Raw genomic sequence first — 26,602 nt, forward strand, 5'->3', positions numbered from 1 at the left:
TGCTGCTTTAAGTGGATTATGATGAAGATTGTGCCAACTGTGCCATAGCAGCAGGAGCAGCGGCAGCAGCTGATGGAGATGAAGGAGTTTTTTCAGCCCGAGCACAGCCAAAGTTACTGCATTTAGGTTTAATTTGATGCCCAGTATTGAATTGCTTGGTAATTGAGGTTGTGTTCCCCCTTGCAAGAAATTAATTTGCAACTTAAATTGCATTTTGCTTGCTCTTCATCTTTTGGTTTGATAAAATGTAGCCAAACTTTAGACCTTTTCGCACGTTCACCCTTTCTCGCAACCATTGGATTTCTCCTTTGATTGGTTTAATAGCTGTTGGCTGCCAATTCAATTGTATTCAAAAACTTTATTGGGCAATCAATGTATGCAGAATAGTGACTGGATTTAAATGACGTGACTCGACTCGAGATGTAATGTTACATTATAGGACCCACGGGACTCGACAGTAGTATCAATAAGCTCAAATGTTATTGTTTTTCGGGTTTCGGAAAAGCAGAACTGGGTTCTCAATAAAAACAGGTTTCGATCCTACTGCACACATACACTGGTGTATTATAAAACTTAGCCCTTTCCATGCGTTTTGGCCTTTCGTCCACATGCAAACTGTAATGTAGGTCACAGAAAACAACCTTTTTGTAAAACTCAACTTCTTATATGTGAAGACTTGTTGCTTTTCTAGTAAATAGCAGTTGCTTTTCAGCTGCTGTCAGACAAATGGTGCATGTATCACCTTGGGCTCTGGAAAATTTGGGTTGGGCTTTTTTCAGCATTTTCCAACTAGAAAATAAAAATGTATTAAAGTAAATTAAATCATAGTCTTTCTCTATTTAGTGTGTCAAACCACATGGCATGTCTGAATACCTTTTTCCTCACAGTGTAACTATATTAGCTATAGAGTGTTTTACACACGTAGACATTTTAGGATTTTTTTTTTAATAGCCACAATAACAAAAAACATATTTTCTTGACTTAATTTACTTAATAATACAGTCTTTACATCACGCATCAAGAAAAAGAAAATGCTCATGAAAACGTAGGCAAACACTTGTTTAGTCATGGAAGACCGGAGTGAGCGTGAATTTCCAGACCCTCTTCCACCATTTAGGTCCCTTCCGAGCTCTTTGTGCATTTCCCACATCCCTCATCCCACATTCCCTACTCCTGAGTAATCTGCCCTTCTCCCTGATGATATCATCATGCATCACAGCATCACGCAGTTCGCTCCTATTTTCAGATACCTGCGCCATGGAGGAAAGCCAAACAACCACTTCCTGTGTGTGAGTGTGTGAGTGAGACAGCGAGAGGGGAGTCTGGGAAGGGGGGGGGGGGGTTCAGGGTGATCTCATCCAAGAGAATGCACCATCTCTAGTTGGTGCACCTGAATGTGCATGAGGAGAGGAAATGACTAACTAACCGTGAATGTAAACACATCTATTAGTTGCATGTATGGTATTAATATGAATTTATGCAGCATAGCATACCTAAAACATTTTGGCATTATAAGCCTAGAGGGTCTCTTACCAATTTGTCTTTGAGCCGTTCGCCCTTGATGTGAAACTCCACAGCGGTGGGACTGGGACTGGGGCTGGGGCTGGGACTAGGACTGGAGCTACAGGGGCTGAGGTTGCTGCTGCTTCCTCCGCTGCCTCCACTGTGGGTGCTGCCGCTGTCCTCCGCCCGGCTGACCTTATAGACGGTGACACAGCTAAGGCCTCCGCCCCCCAGGGGAAGCCACCCACCGCTGGAGTCATCCCGAGTCATGACCACTGCTCTCACACGCGCATAACTGTCACTGTGGAGGAGGACAAGGAGGGTGGAAGGAGGAAGAGGACAGAGCGAGAGCAGAAGGAAAAACACGCTTTTATTGATCAGCATTTTAAAAAAAATCAACTTTTATGTCACTTAGATTACAAACACATCATCAAAATCAGACAGCCTACTTAAAACGCCATCCCACATAATTCAGTTGAACCACAGCATAAACAAGTAGTACTACAGTAGGCATGGATGGTATCACGGTGGGTTATTATGGTATATGGTTCCTGAAGGTGTGATTTTAAATACCATCAAAAATAAAGACCCTAATCTTTCTATCAACTTCATACTGGAGAGGCTGTATTGAGGATGTTTTGCATGCTGTGCACATCACGTGCCCTAGAGGTTACGCCCGGTCGACACTGGATGCATGAGCAGTGTGTGTTCACATTGGCAGCATTTGTTGTTGCGCTGCTGGAGAGCTGCCTACTGTTACTGTATTTACACAATTAAAAGCACATACTCCATTCATTCATGAATCCGTGAAAGCTACTGCTTTGTCAACAACATGGTTCTGCAAATGTTTTACAGTAAAATGCCGTGTGTCAACAACTGAAAGGGATTCTGTTGACAGAAACATTGTCAAAGAGCTTTTATTTTGGATCAGAAAATGGAAAGGTTGAGTAAAACATACATTTGTATTTCCTCATGTCTGTTACAGGTGAAGACATTGAAACTGTCGTAAAAGGTGGTAAAGAGTCAATGTAATTATCGGAAGATCCCTTTCACTCTGTTTTTGCTGAAAACTGTGCGCGTCATGCCAAAAAAATTGGTGAGACTCCATTTCTCTGGATGTGCCACAGCTGAGCAGCGCTGCTCAAGCTGGCAGTGTGGCTGCTCTAACCTGGTAACATGGGAACCTAAAAAAAATAGGTTCATCTACGCTTAAGTAAGAGAGAAACATGAATTCAGGTCTATGGTTGTCTTACTCTGTTTTATAAGGAAAATGCGTGTAAGAATATTACCTTTTGTTGACATATCATGGGAATTGAGTGGACTGAAAATGGCATGATAGCCTGCAGAACATCATACCATCATACCGTATGCCATGAATATCCAGGAAGGTATGAAAAAATAGATACCGCCCAAGTCTATACTGCAGTACATGCAGCATCCGCAAAATGGTTTCTGAACGTGCAGTGAGGAGCACACAATACAGACAGATAAGATGGGTCTAAGATGTCTGCATCCCATTTGTCCAACAGTGTGGATGTTTGAAGAGTTGACCACATGCCACAGCACACTAAAACTACTCTCATACTGAGATTAAATAAATAAAATAAATTAATAAAATGAAACTACGTGGAAATCTGGGTGGTGTCACAATCTGCAACTAAACTGAAAACAGAATATGAAGGAGCAAAGTCAAAGATTCAACTTTGGATCAAATGCTAATTTTGGTTCTAGTGCATAATATAACAGACCACTGGCTAAGATTTCTAAAGTCTGAAGCTGTCGGTGTATGTTTAACCCTGGCCAGAGGGTGACTGACCATGTGGCCAAGTTCAGGGTCTGCTGCTGCTGATTCCCAACCTTTCCCCTAAAGCAGGTGGTTTCAAACTAGACAGCATATGACAGACTGCAGCTCACATCAACCACTTTCCTTTCTCTCCCATAATACTGCAGTTACTTGTCTCACTCATTTTTCTCATGTCACGAACAAGGGTTTTAGCATAAAAGAGAACCCCAGTAATATGTCCTTAAACTCGGAAATCTGTCTCGTCTCAAAGTCCATGGGTTTTTTTCAGAGAACCCTCAGCTGACCGATGTGAAGCAGTGGGTTTTTTTGGGGGGTGGGGGGTGGGAGGTTGCTAGTCAATGGGCTGTGCGGTGTGTTTCGGAGGACGTTTTGGTCTCCAGATTTTGCTGCAGAGTCAGTAGTCAGAGTCAACGTAAGTAAATATCCGACTTGCAAACTTGAAAGCTTTTATGTGTCTTAAAAATGTGTTTTTTACAAAGCAGGAATTAAACATTTGGCAGGTTATTAAGATTATGCTTTAAGTTTCAGAGGTTTACAGACAACTAACATGAATTTGAGTTTTTTAAAGACATACAGCAACATCAGTGCATGCATCACCATTTAAATGTCAAAAAGCCACAAACTGGAGAAAAGGCAGAACTGCCATACTGTATAATAATATAATTACAAAAATGTGTCATAAAGACAGGACTTGTACCACAATATCAGAAGGTAATGTTTCACTATATTGGTCCCTGCATATCAGTATACAGCCATACTTTGATATGGACTATTAATCATACATCATATTTCTTCATCTATTTGTCCTTCAATCCATTTTTCTTACTCCTCCCCACCTCCTTTGCCCCTCTGTCTCTCCACTTGGAGTCAGATGTTTTCCTGATTAGATAACGCAGACTGCATTGGGCCACCGGAAATGACAAAGGTCAGGGTGTGCTGAGGGCAGCATTTTGCAGAAACTCCTGGTAACATATTAAAGACCGGGGGAAGATCTGAGAGCTGACAGAAAGAAACGGGCAAAGAGAGTAAAGAATGTGACTGCCGGATGTCTTCCTGAGACACATTGCTCTCTGGCCAACGTCTGGGTTAACCAATGACGATGACATCACAGCATCTGAAATGTTTTCTCAAGAATTTTCTCTCAGATGATGAGTATGAAACAATGATTAAGAGAGAGAAATGTTACTAACTGACAACACTGTAGCTCTAGAGGAAGTACAGCTGCATCCTCCCTCATACTGCCTCTCTTCTCTAAATCTTGGCCAACCTTTGCCCTCCTGCCTTCCACACCCTTGGCAAACCTCAGTGCCCAGGTAACTGGTTAGTAATTAATCCAAGAGCCAGTGAGCATTAAATCTGAAGCTACTTTTTCCTTTATGTAGAAGCTTTGATATCCTGGCTCCTGGTAATAGCTGACCAAAGCTTCCTCAAAGGGTTGATGAGCGTGATAAATACTGGTATCTTCAAAAAAAGAAAGAAAAAAAAACTAGTCGACAAAACAGAAAATCCCCACACTTCATTCTGGCCCATTCTGGTGTGTTCAGACACAAAAAGAATCAGCTTTTCTTAACTAAAGACAATTTCAGCAATATATATGAATGCATATATTTCTAACAATATATTGAACATCACTGCAACATACCCTGCTACCCCCTCTCCCAAGCAGCTAAGTTAAAGCAATGTAACTGTCCTTTAAGCATTTATAATCAATAATAAAAAAATCAATGTATGTCATGACAATGTGAAAAAGCTCACTGTTAGTTATGGCCCACAAAGACTTATCACCCAAATCTGCAGCTACCCTAGGCTGTACTGACCTTTATAGTGGGTATACTTGTTCTGCCTGTAACTTTGCTGTTTCTGTTCACTCCTACTGCTCTCATAACGTCCTTTTAAGCAAAAAAAGCTCTAATAAACCCACGGCACACTACCAGCTCAGCACCAAACTACAGACAGATACAGTTAGTGGTTACCTGGTGAAAACAGTGGAGCATTATCAACTGAAGAGCCAGATATTTTCCTCTGTGGTTGGTAGAGACCAAAAACAGATGTAAAAGAGAGTGAGTATTTGACTTAAATTCATTTCATTACATCCTCACAAATAAATACATCCAAGCAACCCTTTGGACAGACTGAATGGCTATCAAATCCTTCAATAATATTAAATTTTGTAGAACTGTTCACACTACTGCCTGTCCAAGGCCTCGCCAGTCTGTCTCTGTCAGGAGGCCTCATCAGTCACGGTGTAAACAGAGGTGGACAACAATATAATTCTTTCACTTGTTATTATAATCCGAATAATCAACGGACATTTTCAAATATTGTATTATGATTTTTCTGCCACTTTATGAATGAATTGATCCAAAAATGAGCAACTATTCTGCCAATCAAATAAGTATGAGCAAATAGTAACGGATAGTGGGGCTGGAAACAGATACAAAACATAATTTACCAATTAAACAAAATTATGAATCTCTTAACCTAAATGTACAATTGTCTGTTTGTTCTCTCACGTACCACCCTTGAGCTTAAACACTAACTAGTCGTGGGAGACTGACAGAAAAACACAACCACTACGACTTACTTCCCCCTTGCAACCTTCCAGCAACACCCTTTTTGGTTACACCTCATGACTGCGCCACAGAAGAAGTGCTTAAGCTTACACGAGAAACCCTGTTACAGCAGCAAATATGCATTTTTGAGCAGTATAACAGGCAGTAAAACGGGGAAATACTGCCGCTGTTACACCCCTCTATGGCCCCCAATAAAGGATGCGGGTGATGGGTGCAGGAGGGGCTGTCAGTCAGGCAGGGGTCCCTGGGGTGAACAGAAGGCAGGCGGTGGTGTCGCTCAGCCATGACCAGGGCACAATGACCAGGGCCTGACCCTTCAGACCTACCATCACACACATGCCAGCAACCATGACACTCACAGGGAGGGGGGCCGGGCCCAGAGAGGAAGTTAAGTGGACTGTGTACATGTGCATTTTTGCATCTAGCTTAACCCTTTGAAACCTGGATCAACATTGGTTTTCTTGTGCTGTGTTCAGACAACTTTTGTAAGCTACTTAACCCTTTGAGCAACCAGAGAAAACTGGTTTGATTTCTATCCCTTACGAACCTGGCAACAAATTGCGAGAAATTAGTTAAAAGTGACAAGAAAATGACCTGAAAATTCAATTTAAGAAAGGGGGGAGGGAGAATTATGATAAAAATTTTCATAAAAAATAATAATTACTATTATTATATATTTAAAAGTATGTCACAGAATAAATGTATACATATATATCTTATTTTATTTGTATGGTTGTTTTTTTTTGGTTGTTTTTTTTGCTTTTTTCAGGTAATTTTTTACTCATTTCTGGCTAATTTTGGGGCCATGCCTTGTGAAGTGGCTCATTACCCCATCTTTTTGGAAGAAATCAAACCAATTTGCTCAAGTTTGGCAAATGGTCAGTAATTAAAAATAGATCTGCAGATCTGCAGAGCAACAACTCAACCAACAACAAACAAGTGTACACCACCCATCTCTTTAAAAAAACAGGGCATGTATTCCTTCCTCTTTTTACCCCTCATGACAAAAAAAATATTTCCTTTCTTATGGTAAAAACAGTAAGTGGTTCAAAAAGATATTTGAGTGCAACACACACACACACACACACACAGTTCAGAGTGGGATGGTGGAGACAAAGGCTGGCCTCCACGCCCCTCGCTGGGAGCACACAGTCGACTGGACACACAATTGAAAGCGGAAGCAGATCAGCTGGCCTGGGCCTGCGAGCAGGGGAGAGAGGAGGTGGGGGGGGAGCAACAGAGAGAAAGGAGCCCCCCATTCCAAATTATTCCAAGTTATTCTGCTGGATGACTGACTTCATTTCCGACCAAAAGCAGGAGAGAAAAACAGAGGGAGGGGTGAGAGTGTAACAGAGGACTGTGGAGAGAGGAGGAGGAGGAGGAGGTGGAGGAGGAGGAGGAGGAGGTGGTGGCTGTGGATGGGAACAGGGTGGAGACCAAGGTGACAGTCAACAGCATGCACCCACATATAAATGTGGCCTTTCTATTCACAAAAAGGATGTGCATCTGCTTTTACCACATCTTTACAATATGATATCCAAGGTTCCCTCACACTGTCATGGATAGAACTTCAAACTCTTCCATGACTTTTCAAGGACCCAATATTTTTTTTCTTGCCCCACTTGGCCAATGTTTTTCAAACATATAAGATTCAAGCTCTATACACACATAATTTTAGCATCCCACATGATTGTGTTCAAACTGCCAGAAATTTCAAAATCCTACAATAATTCATGTTTTTAAATAAATTATCATTGTCATTTTAGAAAAATCATGCTTTTCAAAAATGACAGAAAACAAACAATGTTTTCTATAAAAATCGCCAAAATTGTCAAAGGAAAAAATAAAAATAAAAGTTTTTAAAAATCACCCAAACTTCTTAAAGAAAACATGCGTTCCAAACCTCTTTTCTTTTAATAAATTAAGAAAAAAATCTCTATAAAAAAAAGAAGAAGAAGAGGAAGGGAAGAAAACATCACAACAACACAAATCCGCAGATGCGCAAGTTTGGAAGGCATGTTTTCTTAAAAAAAATCAGCCAAAATAAATACTATACAGCCATTTAAAGTTGTATGTCCCTCCCCCAAAGCCAAAAGTGCTTAAAAAATGATTTGACATGCATAGTGGGCAAACATGAAGGGAGTGATGCAATGCGGAGAGGAAATGAAGAAATGTACATGATAAACAAATAAACAAAAACAACTAATATGTTGTCACACGTCGACACATATTAAAGTTATGTTGCATCATAGGCTACAGAAAACAAATTCAGTGTTATGTTGCATGAATATAATTTAATTTAAACACATTTCCATAATTTTTCCAATAATAATAACTTCCAATGATTCCTATTCCCATGACTTTTCCAGGCCTGGAAAATGTGATTGTGACACTCCATGACTTAAGCAGATTTTCATGAGGGTGGGAACCCTGGATATATGCAGTATGTTTTACTTTATACAATCACATGTAAGTAGGAGCAAAGGGCAAAAAATCCCACCATGACTTAAATTAGACTTCAGCTTCCACTTAAAATGAATTGTAAGAAGAGAAGAGAAGGCGTGATGAGGGAGCACGTGCAGACCAGGCAGGCCTGGGCCTCGAGGCCGGCTGCTCCAGTGTGTGGTGGAGAAGGGGGATCCTGGGACAACCATTTCCTAAGTTGACAAAGTGGCCGTTTGTCTGCTGCTCCGGCCCATAGCTCACTGGGCTCCAGCATGCCATCATGCTTTGCTCCTGTCTCAGCCTTGGGCTTCCCACCCCGGAGGGGAGGGGTATGTGGGGAGGGGGTATTGAAAGAAAGACAGGAGGGGGAGAAGAAGGGAAGGAGGAGAAGGAAGAGGAGAGCAGGAGGGGAGAGAGAGAGAGAGAGAGAGACAGAGAGAAAGAGAAAGAGAGAAAGGATGTGGCCTGAGTCCTGGGTGCTCGCCAAGTCACCCTCCCTTTCCTCCGCTCCGTCTCCCCCCTTCTACCCAACCCCTCCCCGGCTGCCTCTCAACACAATGGCTGCTTCTCTGCTGAAATTTCACGTTATTGGATCCCGGGCCTGGAGTTTTGTCCTCCCACAATGTCCAGGCAGCGGAGCATGCTGCAGGGGAGACACACTCTGCAAGCTAAAAGCTGGAAAACCATTCCTTCTTTCATTAGCATCAGAAAAGGGGAGAAAAGCCCCCACCAACACCACCACCTCTTTTTTTTTTTCCATCGCCCCTTTTCCTCCCCATCTCTCCCCTGTATCAAAACCGGAGGAAGGCTGTCAAGCTTGGTCAAGCTCCACTAGACCACTTTGGCTTATAAGACTTTGTAGGGGGGGAAAATCATTAAAATATCATTGGGAAAATAAACACAAGCTACTTATCCCAATCCGATCCTATAGATTATCCTCAGAAAGGAAAGCAATCACTAGGAAAGTAGAGGGGGGAATGCAGGATGGCGTGAAAAGCTACTCTACGTTTTGACATGTTATCTATTCTTTCTCAGATGTGTAGCTATCTTCAACAGCTGATATCTTTGAGAAAATATGCAACTTTTATATTTCCTTAACAGCGTTAGCCTTACCTGAAATGCAAGAAGTCTCGCTGTATTAAACTGCTGAAAAATCTGAAGGAGTCTAAAGCTTGAAGATGTAACTAAGTACATTTACTCAAGTATTTTACTATAGTAAAAATTTGATGTAACTGTACCATCATACCATGTCATCAACCATACTTTTACTCCACTTTCACTCCTGTACCTTTTACTTCACTACATTTATCTGACAGCTTTAGTTACTTAAAAAAAATTATTAAGATTTTTAAAATTATAAACCTAAGAAGAGTTTCTAAAATATGATGTTGTTTTCTTTTAAATAGTTTTGACATTGTTTTTTAAATTTCTTTTTTTTATAATTTAGAGGTTTTGGATGTATTTTTGTTTTTTTAATCTTTTTCTTTTTAGAATTAAAAAAAAAAAATTTTGCATTGGGTACTTTTGATGCTTCAAGTACTTTTTCCTGATTATACTGATTATACAGTGTAGGACTTAAACTAAGTACAAAGTATTTTTACAGTGTGGTATTAGCACTTCTGCATCAGTAAATTAGCTGAATACTTCTTCCGCCCCAGGAAAAAATATATAATTGAATGCAGCCAAGAATTTATAAAGTGTAATCCACCACAAACAAAAATCTAGAGTCGCAGCTTGGAGCTAAAGTTGTGAGAGAATGAAGTGGTGCAGTTTCCTTCACTGCGATCACGCCTCATTGAAGAAATAAATAACATGCAATCTGGGACTCGACCGTCGATTCCAGCAGTGCATCTAATCTGAACGGTGCAAACTAGCCGGCCAATTAGCCACGGTTCAAATCCCCTAAATAACCAGTGGCAAACTCAAGGGCACGAACATACTCAAAACAAACACCAACATGACCCAACATGGATGCAATGCAAATTATGACATAAGGCCAGAACAAGACGCTGTTTGAAGGGACTGTCTGTTAGCCATTAAAGAGATATTTCTGCAGTATTCAACCAGCTTTGCATCAAAACAATGTGGTTAGTATGTCTAGGTGAACCTGCTTTCCTCCATCTAACCAGTGCCTAGATATTCCTCCTCAAACCCTGGCGTAACCCCAAATGACGTAAATTACATTTTTGGAGGAGTTTCACTGGTTCTCGAACTGTTGCTCAAACTACAGGCTGTACTTCTGCATTTTCGAACAGCCCGCCAACCCTGCTGCCACCCAACACAGACTCCGTGAGCATACAGCAGATCAAGAGACACACCCGCCCCCTCTGTGTCTTAAACTCGGACCGAAATCCTATATACAGTAAAACAAAGCAGTGCTGATAGAAGACAAATCAAGATTATGTTACTACACTGCCCGTCTCTCATCTAAAACATTACAAACACAGAAATATATTCTAATGCCCTGTTTCACCATAACGGCAAAAGTTTGTGAACAGGAAGTGGGCGCCTCTGCTTCTCTGAAAAAAAAAACGAGATCAAACAGTAAAACCAAGCAGTGCTAATCAAATATAAACCAAGATTCTGTTACGGAGTTAAATCTCTCACCTCAAATGTTTTCAAAAACATGTTTTAGCTTACCGTTTATCAGTAATACAAGATCGGGCTAGCCACCGTTGATTCAAACGTACCATCAGGTGCGCTGCTTTCTGGTAGCAAAAACACACTTTTTCCTCTGTTTTCTACGGTCATGTAGCATCAATGTCAAAAGTAATTGTGTCTTTCCATTGCAGAGATGGCCTAGTTTTATGTGAGGGCCTTCTTTATACCGGTAAATACTTCTTTAGTGAAAACAGAGCTAATATTGGGACAATGCCACTAACAGGCGACCAGCATCACAAGCCAGCTACATTAGCTGCAGTGAAAACTAATACATTGGCTATAGAAAGAGAAGTGAAAGAGAAATTTGCCCTATCTCCTCTCTCAACACCTCAGGCTGCTGGTGAGTCATCTCCCTCACAAGAACATTCAGCTTAGCTACCAACTGACTCAGGAAAAAAAAAACAAAAAACAGAACAAGCCTACTCTGCGGCTGCACCACACAGTGAAGCTCCACTTCAAATTTACCACCATCCTTTCACAGAAATAAGATGACGGCAAATGAACTGATCACAGTCGCTTCTGGTGGCATCCGTCACAGACAGCAGTTAGTGGGTCAAATTAGCCTGCAGCCCAAACCAAAGAGAGACCGAAAACAGCAAATGAATGTCAAAACTGCTCACTCGCACAGCGTTTCGAACATTGATTTTCTAACCAACCCCTCTATTACTGGATTGGGCCTGCAACCCCAACAACAATGTTCTAGGTGCCGCTGCACCGTGGCACTATAAATCACAAGGATCCCATATGTGTATCAAATGCCAAAAAACTATTCTCAAACATCAATCAAAGCCACATATTGAGATGATCTTAATTTGAACCGCAAGCATTTGGAAAATTAAAACCTTGCGCTTGCCATTACCAAAAAGAAAAAAAAGAGGAACCACAAATTTCGACTGCTGCGTCTCTGGTCTTCTTTGATGTGAGAGTAGTCCCCAGGGACCCTACTCGTCATAGTTACTCTGAAACCGAGGGGGAAGCTGAGGGAACGTGGCAGCCGTCTAGCTGTGGGAAAAGCCATCAGGCGCAACTTAGGAAGGATAAACCACCGAACCATGATCATGGCCCATGGATGTACAGAGAAACTGCTATGACAAGTTGTAAACCATCGCAGTGTGCCCTGTTGTTGCGGATAACATAACATTATCATCACATCAGAAACCAACCTATTAGTTCACTCTGGAAATCAATTACATAAAGGACTGGGAAAAATATATCAATAATATAATGATTAGAGGGAAAAATATCAATACAATATTGTAATATTTTTGCGTGGCAATATTTTAGCGATACTCAAACACCATGTATCATTTTTTGATTAAATAACTTCAAAATATTAAAATACAAATTATTACAACTTTCTTTTCAGTCCGATAGATATAATTAATGCATCAAAATGACTACAGTGAGATAAAGAGACCAATAACTTTATCTTATTAAATAAAAATAAAAAGTCTTACTTTAGGGGCATAATTTGCTGTTAAAAGGGATAACGAATTGTAATATATGTGTACTCAGCATATTGCAACAAGTGTAAACAATAATACTGTATAGTGACTTAAGTGATAATATAGTATCATGGGGCCTCTGGTGATTTCCACTACTGAAACAAGACTAGATGTCTTCTTGGATTTTAGTGTTTCTCATTTCCTGGGTTTAAAGGTGCATTACAATAAAGTGATGTCTGGCTGGCTTCTGGCTGTTCTATTATTTGTCTTCACTTAGTCATTATATCCACACTACTGATGATCATTTGTCAAAAGTTTCATAGTGTAAATTTCTTGTGAAAGCACTACCAATGGCCAACCCTAAAATATCGTCCCAGTATCACTAGAGATTTGATCAAAAATATCACTCGATTTGATTTTCTCCATATCACCCAGCCCTAATTAGATTAGTTTTCAATCAGCTTTTCTATGTAATGTCCGCCTCTGAGATTTGGAGGAATCAAGAAACACTTAAACCAAGCAATAAAAGTCTGTTCCAATTCTAAATATAGCCAACAGACAGGACAAAATCTGATCAAAAGTTACTGAGCAGATAAAAATATATGTTCTAACAGGCTTCCAATTTTAACCCATTTGAAGACTTGACTCAATAATTGATTTATTTGATAACATAAAGCTAGAAGTGCTTAAATTCACTCATCTAGGATCCAGGCCTATCTCTCCCAGAAACACATGCACATGCCAAATGTTCCCACAGAAATAAACACACAAGTGTGTGTGTGTGTGTGCACAGGCGCGCACACACAGAAACCCCTTCCTGTTTTCAAAGTGCTTGGAAACTCAATCAAAGACACAAGGTTTAGGATTTACATCTGTGCCCTTTTATGTCTGTGGCCTCGCAGGAAAGAACCATCTCAGCCCAGCTGCAGCAAAGAGCTCACAACAAGGCCCAGCCTTCATGCTCCCGCATGCAGCACAACTGAAAACAATATCCACAATTCAGACACTTAGTGCTAAAAGCACTTCTTAGAGGCATCGAGATATGGTCTGTGAACATCAGAGGCCCTCCTTGACAAAGAAATAAAGGCAAGCTCTGCTATCAGGATGTTGTGATGGAGTTTTTTTTAAGTAGCAGAAGTATTCAGTTTCTTTACTTAAGCAGAGTACTGACACCATACTGTGAAAATAATATGTTAGAAGTAAGAGTTCTGCATTGAAAATGTTACTTAAGTAGTAACATTTTAAGTGCTTAAAGCATTAAAAGTACCCAAATGCAGAGAAACTGAAAAGAAAAACCCTGAAAATTATTTTTAGAGAATTTTGAAAAAAAAAAAGTCACCTCCAAACCTCAATATGATAAAAATAAAAAATAACTCATAATTATTAAAATAAATAATACAAGACAAAAACATACAAACACCTCAAAGTTATCAAAAAACACACAAAAAAGAAAATTATTTTTTAAAAATGAGAAAACAACCAAGGAATTAAAAACTATAAATTAAAAAAAACAAAGAAACAAACAAACTCAATATTATTTTAGAAGTGTAGAAAAACACCCCCAAAATCCTTGAATATTTATCAAAATAGTTTCCAGTTCTTTTATTTTTGACAATTAACAAATTGATTAAACTACTACTACTTAGTTAACCTGTACTTAAACTGTTTGGTTTAAATGATGACAAAACATCAGATTTTTTAAACTATTGTTAAGTTTTTATGAGAAAATCTTCACTTGTCAAGTACAATACTTGAGTATATGTACTTTGTTAAATTCCATCAATGAGTTTTTTACCCTTCGCATACAGCATATGTCCACACCAGGTCTTTGTCTTTAAAACAAGAAATTTAGTTTGAAATATGCTCTAAATACACTGCTGACATTTATGCAAGTTTATGCTTGCTCCTAAAATACTTGAGGAGGAAATGAAAATTATAAGAGGGAAGTGGCTCGGGTTTAAAATACACAGAATCCGGGCCTAAATCTGGCCATGGGAATGGAACAGTCCACCACTATACAAGGCCTGTTCAGTGTGTTGGCTTGTCTCAGTTACAGACAGTCCAAGCCCTCTGGTTATACAGAGGATCATTGTCATTAATCACACAAACAATTTGACAGCTTCTAATAGAACACACAGGACACTGGGACACAAATAATCATACGCAAAATAACTTTTAGGGTTGTGCAACTTTTCACCTTCAGTAAATAGGGTTAAACAGAGAGATTTAATGTAAAGACGCTTTCATGTGTACAGCTAAATCTAATAAAAATGGGAGAACATGCCTAGCAAAGTAAAAGTGGCCTTATGTATATTAGTCAAATAACACATTTCATTCGTCTCTGTAAACCACCGTAGTCACAAGCAACACTTCCCCAAAAGAATACAGAAGCAAAACCAAAGATATGTTCAGCTCAGCAGACTTTGTCAAAGGTAAAATGTGTCTACAGTTAGGACTAAGCCAGCTAGCAAAGCTAAGTGTTCACTGAGGTCATATCCAACAACTGGCAATAACCCCAAATAATACCACCTATAAAAAAAGGTCCAGGAAATTATTTAGCTTAACATAAGGGCCACAGGATATAGGCAATTACCCAGGCCATAAAGCACTGGCCCTAACAGCTGAAGTAGCTGTCTCCCTTTGTCGTTTCAGGACATGATGGGGGTTGTTTAGGGAGGAATGCGTTTGGAAAGCTCGGCAACAGGAATGGGAGTGCAAAGCCGCCCTCAGGTGATAAGATCAAGACACCCACATTGGCAGATAAAACGCTGAGCTGTCAAATCAATCACTCAGATAGGAAGAGGACACAGAGAGAGGAATCACCTGACTGGCAACAGACAATACCACAGAGCTGCAGGAATCTAAAACAATGAGGCCGTACCCTATACACCCTCAGAGGAATATAGAGGCGGCTGACCTTCACTGATAAAAGCGGATGAGGGAATCATTTGATTCGTTTTAGCAAGTCTGTCGGCCCATACACTGTAAAATCTGAAAAGTTGATTTTACTTTTTAAAAATCTAGGAAACCCATTGTCTATAAAATGTTAATCAATGTATCAATAAGTCGAAATGTATGTTTGCTTTCAATGTAATTGTTAACCTTACTCAGAATTTAGTAATATGTTAATTTTGTGAAGTTGCTGCAACTTAAAAATGACAAGTTTAATAACATTAATCTTTCTAAGTGCTAGCAACTTCAGTAAAGCTAGTTTACAGTGCTATATATCTGTATTCTGCTGACTGCAAACTAGTCAATAGTACTTTTTTAAACATGTTAACAAAACAGAACTCGCAGACCTCCTAACTTCATCGCAGGCAAAATCTTCTTTGTGCTCGGATTTCAGTGTTTAAACTAAAATTTTCACACATTTTATTTTTTTAAATTCTCTAGTAGGGACTGATGAGGACAGATGAGCATCTTGTTTTCTAACTACTTCATGTTTTGAAACCAGCTAAGAAATCCAAAATATGAAGTTTTAGCATAGCAGAGATAGAAGGTGAGCACAGTGCACCTCAACAGACTGCCTTGCTTGAGATAAATATTTTAGATAAGCGTGACATTCAGCAGAGAGGCTGCTTACACATACTTTCATAAATCCCCCACTTCTCCCAGCAAGACCATAGTCCTTGTCTGCAAAAATTCACATTAGCCTTACATCACACCGACACCCACCCTCCAGAGCAGACGCGAACCAAAATCTGACGATGCTTTGTGTGCTTTCTTGTCATTTCGGCCTTGCGAACATAGCTGCACCAAGGCCAAGTAACATGTTCTCAGTAAAGGGTGTGTTGTGAGTGTGTGCGTGCGTGCGTGCATGCGTGTGTGTGTGTGAGAACACCAGCTCGGCTTACCACCCCATCATACAGATAAAACCACCTCAGGACTATATGTTCACACATTTTGTGGATATTTTCAAATGAAATGTTCGCAATGTAAGCAACAGGAGAACTAACACATTTTCGTTTATACACTGAAGTATAAAGTTCATGGGTTTATAAAAACAATTTGCATCTGTTTAAGTAAAATTTTTTTTAGGATTTAGCCAGTGACTCATCAAAGGTCTAAATTTATCTTATCAATGGTAGAGAGCACAATGTCACAATGTAAAAAGAAATGCACAACTCTATGATTTTGATTATTATCAATAATGCAAAAGAAAATTAACAAGACACACAAAATATCAGATTTTTTTGTGAGTTTTGTGAAGACCATATTAATGGCAGTCTCTTCGGCAAAAAATAAATAGCTCAGGCAACGCTTTGTATTCTGTTCACTCCAATACTATGAATCATACAAGAAAGGTGGTAGAATCATAGCAACAATGTTTGGATCACTTCGCCATCTTAGCTGCTGTCATCACGCAGTGTAGAACAAACCCAGCATATATTGGAGCTTGAGCCACTGTTGATTTGTATTTTATATGGCTTTTAGCTCCCAAACTGGGGCTTTGAGGCCTCCATGATTATAGCAAGGAGTCCCAGCAAAATCAGGAAGGACTTATTTAAATGGATATCTCCAGCTGTATGTTAACAGGATGAGAAAACGTATTCAGATGACTGCTGGCATCAGAGTTTTCAGCCCTCCCACTAGCATCAAACATGCTAGGTTATTACATAATTCGAGCTTAATCATGACTAATTGCAATAATCATCTTAGATAAATGTCCCTAAAACAATACATAGCAAGATAATGGTGAGTGGTGTCATTGTGATCTATCTGGCTTGATGTGAGAAAAAAAAAACCCCTCCATGACATATGTTACATAAAGCACAGAAGTGTAGTTCAAGGACAAAGCCTCCACGCATTAAATCAATCAACCTCATTTAGGCCAGATAGATGGACTGGCGGAAAAACACGGGTGTGTTTCGAACATAAACCGTGACTGTAAATGGCTGAAAAGGGGCATATGACTTCCTGTGTGACAAATACATTATGAAAGAAAATCCTCGGAGATTCTGCAGAAACGTCTTTTAAATAAAGCACGCATGTAAAACACACGGTCAATAGAGGAGCAGTGGTGTTTATATGTTCTGCATTGTACGGTAAAGGCAGGAAATGTGATCATTGTGTGATCGTCGGTGCAATGCGAAACAGTGTACAGTGCTGTGAATGGGCAGGCAGGTACTTTATGAATGGAGGGGATCATGTGACCGCAGCACCTCCCGGAGCAGATATTTCTCACTGACTGTCAACAAGCGCACACAAGGGATCAGCCCATTAAAACAATACCGAAATGCGACTTGAAATGGGCGCGACGTGTACAAAAACACCTCGCACACGGATCGCAACTGATCCCCATGCGTTGTGGCGATCTGGGTGTGAATGTAACGCCTTTTTAAAGCGTTTTTATGAATGGAGATTGTGATATGTAAATGAGTGTGATTGAGAAAAAAAAATGGCATCTTCAGCTTTTTGACATTGCCGCAATCGACTCGAATGGGTTTTCATTAAAGAAAGGCTGGACTACAATACATAACGTGATGTGCACGATTTTAATCGATGATTATGTTTCGAAATCATGGCGGACAATACAGATCTAGACTGTTAAAATAACGCTCTCTGATCATGATGTACTGGTAAGACATGGATATAAAATCATCTTTAGACGGGATTATTGCTGTGGACACATATATCCAACTGCCGGTCTTACAAGTGCCAATCTATAACGCAATAATAAACATCCTGGACATATACTTTCCCTGTTAAATAAATTATGTGCAGGCAGCCATTAATATAGCTTTCTATAATGTGGCCTAATATGAATCCCCACAGCATATATATTGAATTATACAATTATTAAGAATGAGATGCATTTCTGACTATGGCCTTTGTTAAACACGATTCTTTTTAAAATCATATCCATAGTGTACCATTTAGCCTACAAAACTACCAAAACAAAAAGCTTCGTATTATGATTATTAGTAAAGTGGGGTGATGAAATACCAGCGTCGCTCGGCTACAAATGTCATTGGGTCGAGTCAAGCGTGTGATAATACATAAAGATATGTAATATTCGCAGCTGTGTGTTGTGTATGTAAACGGAGATATAGACAGTACTCACTCGTTGTTTGGATTTGTTGAATCTTCACTCATTTTTTTCCTCACGGGGATCCAAATCCTAGCAATAGCATCGACGACGCAGTGACGGCGGGATAAAATACCACAAATATCACCATTTTCCTTCACATGTAGAAATCACCCCCTATTTCGGATAGTAAGTAAACGATGTACAAAGGGGCATGCCTATAACTAAGCGTCCCTGTGAAAACCCAAGTGGAGCTAGCTTAACGTTAGCTTCGCCGCCTGGAGCCCCTAACGTTAAATCGCGAGGAGGAATGACAACCGTTGATTCATTTTATCCTCCCTGGAAGTAAAATCCGACCACAACAAATGGGTCATTGGCATCATCCTGCTCAACAAACACAGATCCCCAGTTTCGCAAAGAAAAATAGATCCTCAAAAAATGAAGAAATTGTTGCAGGCTGTAGGCAGGTTATTTATGGCTGGCTGTCGAGCATCCATTCGCCAACTTCAGGTCCAGGACAACACTTGAAAAAGCGCTGTGGAGCGTTGCTCCGTCAACGTGTCCGAGTAATTTGCAGTAAAGGCATCCAACGCCAAAAAAGGGTCTCAGTTGGGTTCAATATTAACACTGACGCGTGAAGTAAAAGCCTCGAGACTTGAGATTTCCTTGAGAAGTTGGTGGACATCTGCTTTAATCGAACTCCATTTTCAACTCGGGGGGAATGAAACATCGGAAAACTGGGCGGATGTGTCGACCCTCGCTTGAGAAAATTAGATCCTTCCGCGACGTAGTAAAAACATAACACTCTTGCGATAAAATACGCTCACCCAGCACACGATTTATTATATCTAGCGAAACAGCATCGCATATAGTGCTCAAACGCGTCCTCTTATATCCATGTGTAGCAAAGTGGGAGTGTTTATTTCTAAAGTTCACCTAAAGTAGTCCCCGCACTTCCCAAAAGAAGTTTCCCTTCAATCACGCATTGATACAAGGGGGAAGCGTCTGTGTGATAGCACGCAAAGTAGAAAATAATCTGGAGGAAGGACTTGGGCTGACACACACACACACACACACACACACACACTCAGCCATTAACAATTTCTCCCGTTTTCTTTCATTAAAAGCTGTTTAGACCGCCCCCGAACCATTTTTAAAAAATCATACTGTGAAATTGCTTTAAATGCACACAGCAGCGACTGCAGTAGCACGTGGATTTACATTATACCCCTTCACCATTAAAGCAAAGTCAGTATTTATTTTAATCACATGTCGTTTTTTGAAATTATTATTCAGATAGGGTGAAGTCGGGTTATCTGAGACATCAGGTAAAATGGGACAAATAAGATTTTTTATTGTTCAAATATTAGCAGCCAGTCCTCAAACATGTTATTGCGTTGTTATTACAAATGTACTTTACCTGATTTTCATTGTTCTGAGATAAGAGGTATGGGCAGATCAAATATTTAAAAATCCGCTGGTCCCAGAACCTCCAAGGAGAGCCATGTGGCATGTTGATTTTCTCATGTTAAGAGTTATGCTGCTAAAATAATAAGGGTATAACAACAAAAATTGTTTTAGGATGTTGCATTATAGTAATTGTTTGAGTTTTAATTAAAATATTCTCACAATACAGTTAACTTTTTATGAGAAAGGGTTTTGAGTGCTTACTTAATGCATTCAGGTAAAATAGGACATTTTTCTACAGTAAAACCAGTGTTTTTAGGCTACCAGGTGCAATAAAATTGTGATTAATGCTATTGTGTGCCAACCCTGTCACATTTCAGAAATTTTTAGTATTTTTGAAAAATATGAAATATGATGCTGTGAGTCCATATCAGCCACAATACTCATGAATTAGCCATAACTGTTACACACATGTCCACAGTAGACAATAAACAATGGCATTTTTGAAATTATTATTTAGATATAATCCATACACACAGAGCATCAAGACAAAAGGTGAAGTGAGAGAAATGCATGTCACAAATTAGTATATTTTCTTAGTATATTAGTACATTATCTTATTGAGAGGTAGTTTGAAATTACAGTATGGTTTAGTTTCTGTAATGCAATAGCCTATAATGGTAAATAAAAAATGAGGCATGATATCAACAGGGGTGTATCACCATATTCTGGGTCCTATGCTCAAGTAGTCTCTGTGGGCAGGGTCATTTCTACTGCACAAAAAACCCACCATCTGGCTTTTTAATTCAATGGGAATGTGGACAATCAGCATTCACACCCAGGTTAAATTACTCTGCAATAGACACGGGTATTCATCGCTTTAAGCTCCAATTGGTATTGATGGAAACATACCTGAGTGAACATGCTAATTTCAGCTCCTTAACTGGTGAGATGCAATGACGCGCTGCTACTAAATACTGACCGTCTCCTCTTAAGCAGCATTAAAACATCGATCCAAATTGGTCTGCATTGAGTTTGAAAGAGAGACTGAATAAATAAGAAACATTTCTGTTTTCTACTGTTTACCTGTCCTCAGGTCCGCCCGTGCCGCTACAGGGACACACCAAAACAACCCACCCACACATAATGGCACACTCATCGTCACTAAAGTTGTGTACACAGCTCTGCTCTACTGGCAAAGGAAAAGCAGTCTATAACCTATTTTTAATGGGTGTACCTGTGTCTAAAAAAACAACATGCATACGCCACCATGAGAGGTACTTTTTGAATGAGTTTTTGGTCAAAAACCTTCTGTGGCTAACACTAGCTTAAGAAATTTCCACATTTTGTTTTACGTCATAAAATACATCAGTAAATACCCCTCTCGCAAACTTTTAAGCTTTTATGTGTCTTAAAAAAGACGGTTGTTAACAAGAGGCTAAATGAGACGACAGAAAGTCATCATTCTGAACCACACCGAACACGGCTTTACAGCCTCGTAGCAGTGGTAATGTGTCCATATGTTATAGCCTCGCAACAGCTTTCATCTTCTGGCGATTGCATGAAGGCTTCAAAAATTCTAAAAGTGGTGTTCATTTGTGAAGATTATCTTGCTGAACAAAAAAATATATGTATCATAAATGTTTGAGCTTATTTTCTGCAATGATCAGTTAGCTTTCGGGTTGGCCTGTTAGGGTCCTGGGTTATCAGTCCCACTTTCCCCGCACTATGACACCCCTGGATATAAACTTTTATCACTATTAAACCACAGCAGAGGTTTTTGATTCAGAAAAGTTAAAACTACCCCAACTTGCAACCCAAACTCTCTCCAAGCAGCTGGTGCACTCACCAAAATAAAACACCCTCAACCAGGAAAAAAAAAAATCCATGTATGCACCTATGAATCTTATTTGCAAATGTGTTAAAAGCCTTGCAGAGCGAATCAGTGGCCTGGTTGCGTAAGACTTAAATGCTATTGGATTTCTGTGCTGTGTGGAATGGCAAGAGATCAGGCTAAATGATTCTGCCTGGTTGTCATAGTGACAGCATGTTGTGTGAGAAGTTTCTTTGTATTTCTCTGGCTTTCATACAGCTTGTGCCAAAGCCTTATGTTGCAGCCGTATAAAACATCCCTCTGTGTCACTGTATATAGATAGCCTATGCATGCTTTGACCCCCACACGTGCAGCAATGACACATATTGTGCACTTCCTTTGGTATTTGATTAGATTTCCTGTCTGAGATCGCTGTGTACTGCTATCCTGGTGACTGCCTGAGAGCAAAGGTTATTGTCTCTTGGGCACTGTTGGAATGCAATTAAGTACATTTACTCAAGTATTGTACTTAAGTACAAATATGAGCAAGTTGTACTTTATTGGAATATTTTCTTTTCATGCCACTTTATACATTTACTCCATAACATTTCAGGGGGGAAATATTGTACTTTTTACTTTACTACATTCATCTGACAGCTGTAGTTGCTTTAGAAATTAAGATTTTCACATAAAAACATAAAGGTTTATAATATATGTTTTGTTATCAATTAATTTACCAAACAGTTTTGTACAAGTACAGGTGAAATGAGTAGTTGATTAATCAATTAGCTGTCAGAAAATTAATAGGCAACTATTTTGATAAACATAAAAGTCATTTTCTTTTTTTATCAATCATTTTGAGGTTTTGGGTTTTTTTCAATATTTTTTTCAAAAACATTTTTTAGTGTTTTGTTTTTTTTAAAAATGTATTTATAATTTGGGTTTTGGTGTGTTTTTAAAAATTTTTTTTTAGAATTTTGAGTTTTGGGGGTGTTTTAAAATATATATTTTTTAAATATTAAAGAAATAATTTTGATTAAAAAAATCTACTTTTTTATAATTTTGAGTTTTTTGAGTGTTTCCTTTTTAGGCGTTTTCTATGAATAATTTTCTCTTTTGTTTGTTTTTGATTTCTTTGAATTGGGTACTTTTACTTTTAATACTTTACGTATTTTTTCCTGATTATACTTGCTAACTTTTACTTAAGTAACATTTTCGATGCAGGACTCTTACTTGTAACAGAGTATTTTCACAGTGTAGTATAAGTGGTATTTCTATATAAGTATAGAAACAGAATACTTCTTCCACTACTGCTCTTGGGATTATTTTCTCACCAGATGTCAGCTTGATATGAATTTTATGTGTTACATGCATTTCTAAAAAGTCTCAAATTGGGTAGTCAAATCAAAGAAGCCCATCTCTGTGCGCATTTTATTAAACCTGGCCTCTTGTCTTCACTTCTTCTTTTTGTGAATCGGGTTACCATTGTCACGACCAAGCTCAGAACTTCAAATAAAGTCTCCCTTGTTTCAAATAGAGCAGAAAAAGCAATGACCATGAATTTTTCCCACTTGCATGCCTGTATCCTTCAGAGTATTCAGAGTTCAGGAAGTCAGCCTTCTTTCTCATCTCACAAATGTGGATGGCCCTGGTGTGCGTTTCCTGTGTTTTTCACACACTGAACACAACGCACTGTGCTGTACTTATTAAACAAGTCAACAGGATGTTTAGCTAACAGAGGCATCCCTTGACTTTCCTCGCTAAGTGCAATCAGGGTCATCATAATTCTCCTTAAGACAGTAAACAAGCTAACATTCCTGTATTGCCAACAAGCGACCGCAGCATAAAGGATGTGTTTAGCTCAACACAAACCTCATTCAGCAGCAGTGTCCAACACAAATAAAACCTGGCTTGACTGTCAGGAAGACGGCTGAGAAGATCTGCATTATGGTTTAATGTGATTTCTGTTTGGTCATGTTTCTTAATTTTCAGTAATTACTTGGCACTCATTTTACAAACTTATTCAGCCTTTTATTGAAAATGACTTGTTAGTACACATGAACTCTAGGGCTTTTCTGACTTTAAATGTGAGTTAACACCAAAGCCTACTTTGAATGAGTTTGTAATATTGACATGATTCCCAAGTTTGAGTAGAGCAAGCAACAGTCTGTGGTGCTGAAAAATGAAGGCAATTCAAATGTGCCAAAACTGCAGTTCCTTGAACGGCCACCTGCGACCTGCTCCAAAACAGAGTAAATCTCCATAGATCCCCAGCAGAAAAAAAACATGTTATAGCCTGATAAAAAAAAACAGTTTTGGTCTCTTTCCATAATTTCACAATTCATGACAGCAATACGGGAGGGTGAATTGTAACAGCTCAAATGCTAAACTTGAGGCTTCAAAACTGGAGACGACAAACCCATGGGTTTCAGATAACATCATTATGTCTGTCAGGTGGCCTACGTGAAGTCTGAGAAAAATTCATTTATGTTGCGCTGTACATGTAATTTGGGCTATATGAAGACAGATGTAGGTTTCATTAATTCTGTACATTCTTCATTTTTAATTTGTACATTTGTAATATGTAACTTTGGTGTTTTATGTCCTTTGGCTCTGTTTTGCCTCTTTGCATGCTATTAACATTGTTTTATTTTTTGTAAAGGTATATCTGTTTGTTTTATTTTTATGCAGTTTGTGAAGCATTTCGTAACTTTGTTTAGATAAATGATAATAATAGAATTTTAGGGGCAAATCTGGTCCCCCAAGATGTTGCCTCCATGGCTTTGGCAGTGGCATGAGGATTGTGCTGAAGGACAAAAGCAAGCTTGTGGCATAAAAAAAACATCCCCATAAACATCTCTCCATGGCTGCACCATGATGACTTGAATCAGATGACGACCTTAAAACACAGGTGATGTGATCACCAGCTGCTCACAGCACAGACAGCGCCTGGTCACAAGAGAGGAGAAGTGAAGGCCTCTCTTTGTACAGCAGCTATGGAAAGGAAATTCAGTCTGTTTAGTTGTCGCCATACAATCTGCAGAGACCTCAGGGCATCTAGAGAGAAAGAGCGGAGATGGCTGATGACAGCTCTTTGTAAATAACCTTATCTCAGGATCCTCTGCCTTATATTTGTATTACCTCCCTCCTTTTTGTCAACACATTCAGGTTAGTGTAACTTTTGTCTGTCTGTGGACCTCCACTTTTCTGACTTTTCTGACTTGTTTCCATTCTTAAAAGCGCACACCTGTAGAGAGCCCTCGGACAGTGGAGTCACGGGCCAAGAGGTGTGGCTTAAACAAGAGGTGCTGATTTTTAAAGGCCTGGCAGCTGAACACAACAATGCATACCTATGATTAGTGTGGACCCGGCCTCGGAAGCCTGCAACTTTTAGGCACGCTAATTGTAGGGTGGCGAGTAGAAAAGGTGTAGCGGCCAGAAGGGGAAGGAAGTGTAAGGGCCTTCAGGCATGTCTGACTGTGTCCTGTGTACTAGCTCTTAATGTGTCTCTTTCTGACTGCGTATTTGCATATGGTCGGTGAGGAACTCAAGATGCAAACATTGACTATATTGCTTAATGTCCTCGGAATACTGGCTGAGGAATCTTTGATGTTATTTAAGTAGCATGAGGGGATTTTCCTTTCCAAGATTTTGTTTCAAGAATGTCTCAGAAGACAGATGGATGTGGATAACTAGATGAGTAAGTGTGTCAAGCTTAAAGAGCCGGTCTTGTGACCATGCACAAGGATGTTGGTTCAGATGGAAGGTCATTATGGCTGCAAAGCCCTTGAGAGAAACACATCTCTGGGATTGTTTAAGTTCTGTAAATGGTTAGAATTTGTCTGAGCATCAGAAGTGGAAGAAGCATTTAGTTTCTTTACGTAAGTAGAAGTACTAATACCACACACACAGTGAAGATACTCTGTTACAAGTAAGGGTCCTGCATTGAAAATGTTACTTAAGTAGAAGTAAGTAAGTTTAACAGCCAAAAAGTACCTAAGTATTAAAACTAAAAGCACCTAGGTCAGAAAAATTAAAAATTAAAAAAAGAAAGCTGTAATGAATTATTTCATAATATAAAAAAACACCCCCAAAACTTCAAAATCATTCAAAATAATATACAGAGAACACCCTAAAATTAGATTTTGCAGTGTTTTTCTTCTATTTCTTTAGTGTTTTCTTTGTTTGTGTTGGTTTTTTTTTCTAATAAAAAAAAACATTTTTTAAATTTCTCTGCATTGGGTACTTTTACTTCTAACACTTAAAGCACTTTTTTCCTAATTATACTACTTTTTCTTAAGTAGGATTTCAATGCAGGACTTTTACTAATAACAGAGTACTTTCACAGTGTAGTATCAGTACTTCTAATCCAGTAAAAAATGAATACTTCATCCACCACAGGTTCTCTGTAAGGGGTTTTGTTTACAAGTCTTATGGCTCTTTTTTGAAGAATGAATACTGGATGTGTGTTTGTTTTATATGTATTTCCCCACACTTCCACATACTAAGTTGTGTATGTTAAGAACGAACAGAAACCAAAAGTGTAGCACTGTACTTTAACGTACATTTAGTTTCATACTGTATTATACAGCTCTCTATATATTATACATTACATCAGTCATTAGGGTAAGAACTCCATTTTTGATTTGCTGTTACATTTACAGTTAACGCTCCAGATCAGCTTGCCTGTAATTTTGTAGCAGTTGCTAACGTCTCAGCTGCAAAAATGGGAAACTAAATTGGTTTCAGCCTCAGTTAGCTTTCTCAGCATTCGAGATTCTGTTACTTCCTATTGTTTGCATGTTGTGCGTGGGCTTGATTGAAACCTGATCTAGCTGGGGAAGCTGTGTTTAGGGTGAGGTGGACAGGCCTTTGTTGCTGCCTGAGGGGTGTTTATTTGGGCGGCTTCAGTTGGCTTCCCTG

The 26,602-nt window shown here is 39.2% G+C and overlaps 1 protein-coding gene across 1 annotated transcript in view; it reads right to left on the reverse strand.

Moving 5' to 3' along the window:
- Window positions 1-19,422, reverse strand: part of spred1 (sprouty related EVH1 domain containing 1) — a 47,907-nt gene extending 28,485 nt beyond the window's left edge. The window contains exons 1-2 of the mRNA XM_042500667.2: window positions 18,496-19,422; window positions 1,534-1,804 (exon numbers count right to left, since the gene is read on the reverse strand). Coding sequence (XP_042356601.2) covers window positions 1,534-1,804; window positions 18,496-18,527 — 303 coding nt within the window. The 5' untranslated portion in view covers window positions 18,528-19,422. The remainder of the gene's footprint in view (window positions 1-1,533; window positions 1,805-18,495) is intronic.
- Between the last annotated feature and the right edge of the window lie 7,180 nt (window positions 19,423-26,602).

The sequence above is a fragment of the Plectropomus leopardus genome, chromosome 14 (genome assembly GCF_026936395.1).
Source record: "Plectropomus leopardus strain MGB_pleo_1.0 chromosome 14, ASM2693639v1, whole genome shotgun sequence".
Lineage (NCBI taxonomy): Eukaryota > Metazoa > Chordata > Actinopteri > Perciformes > Serranidae > Plectropomus > Plectropomus leopardus.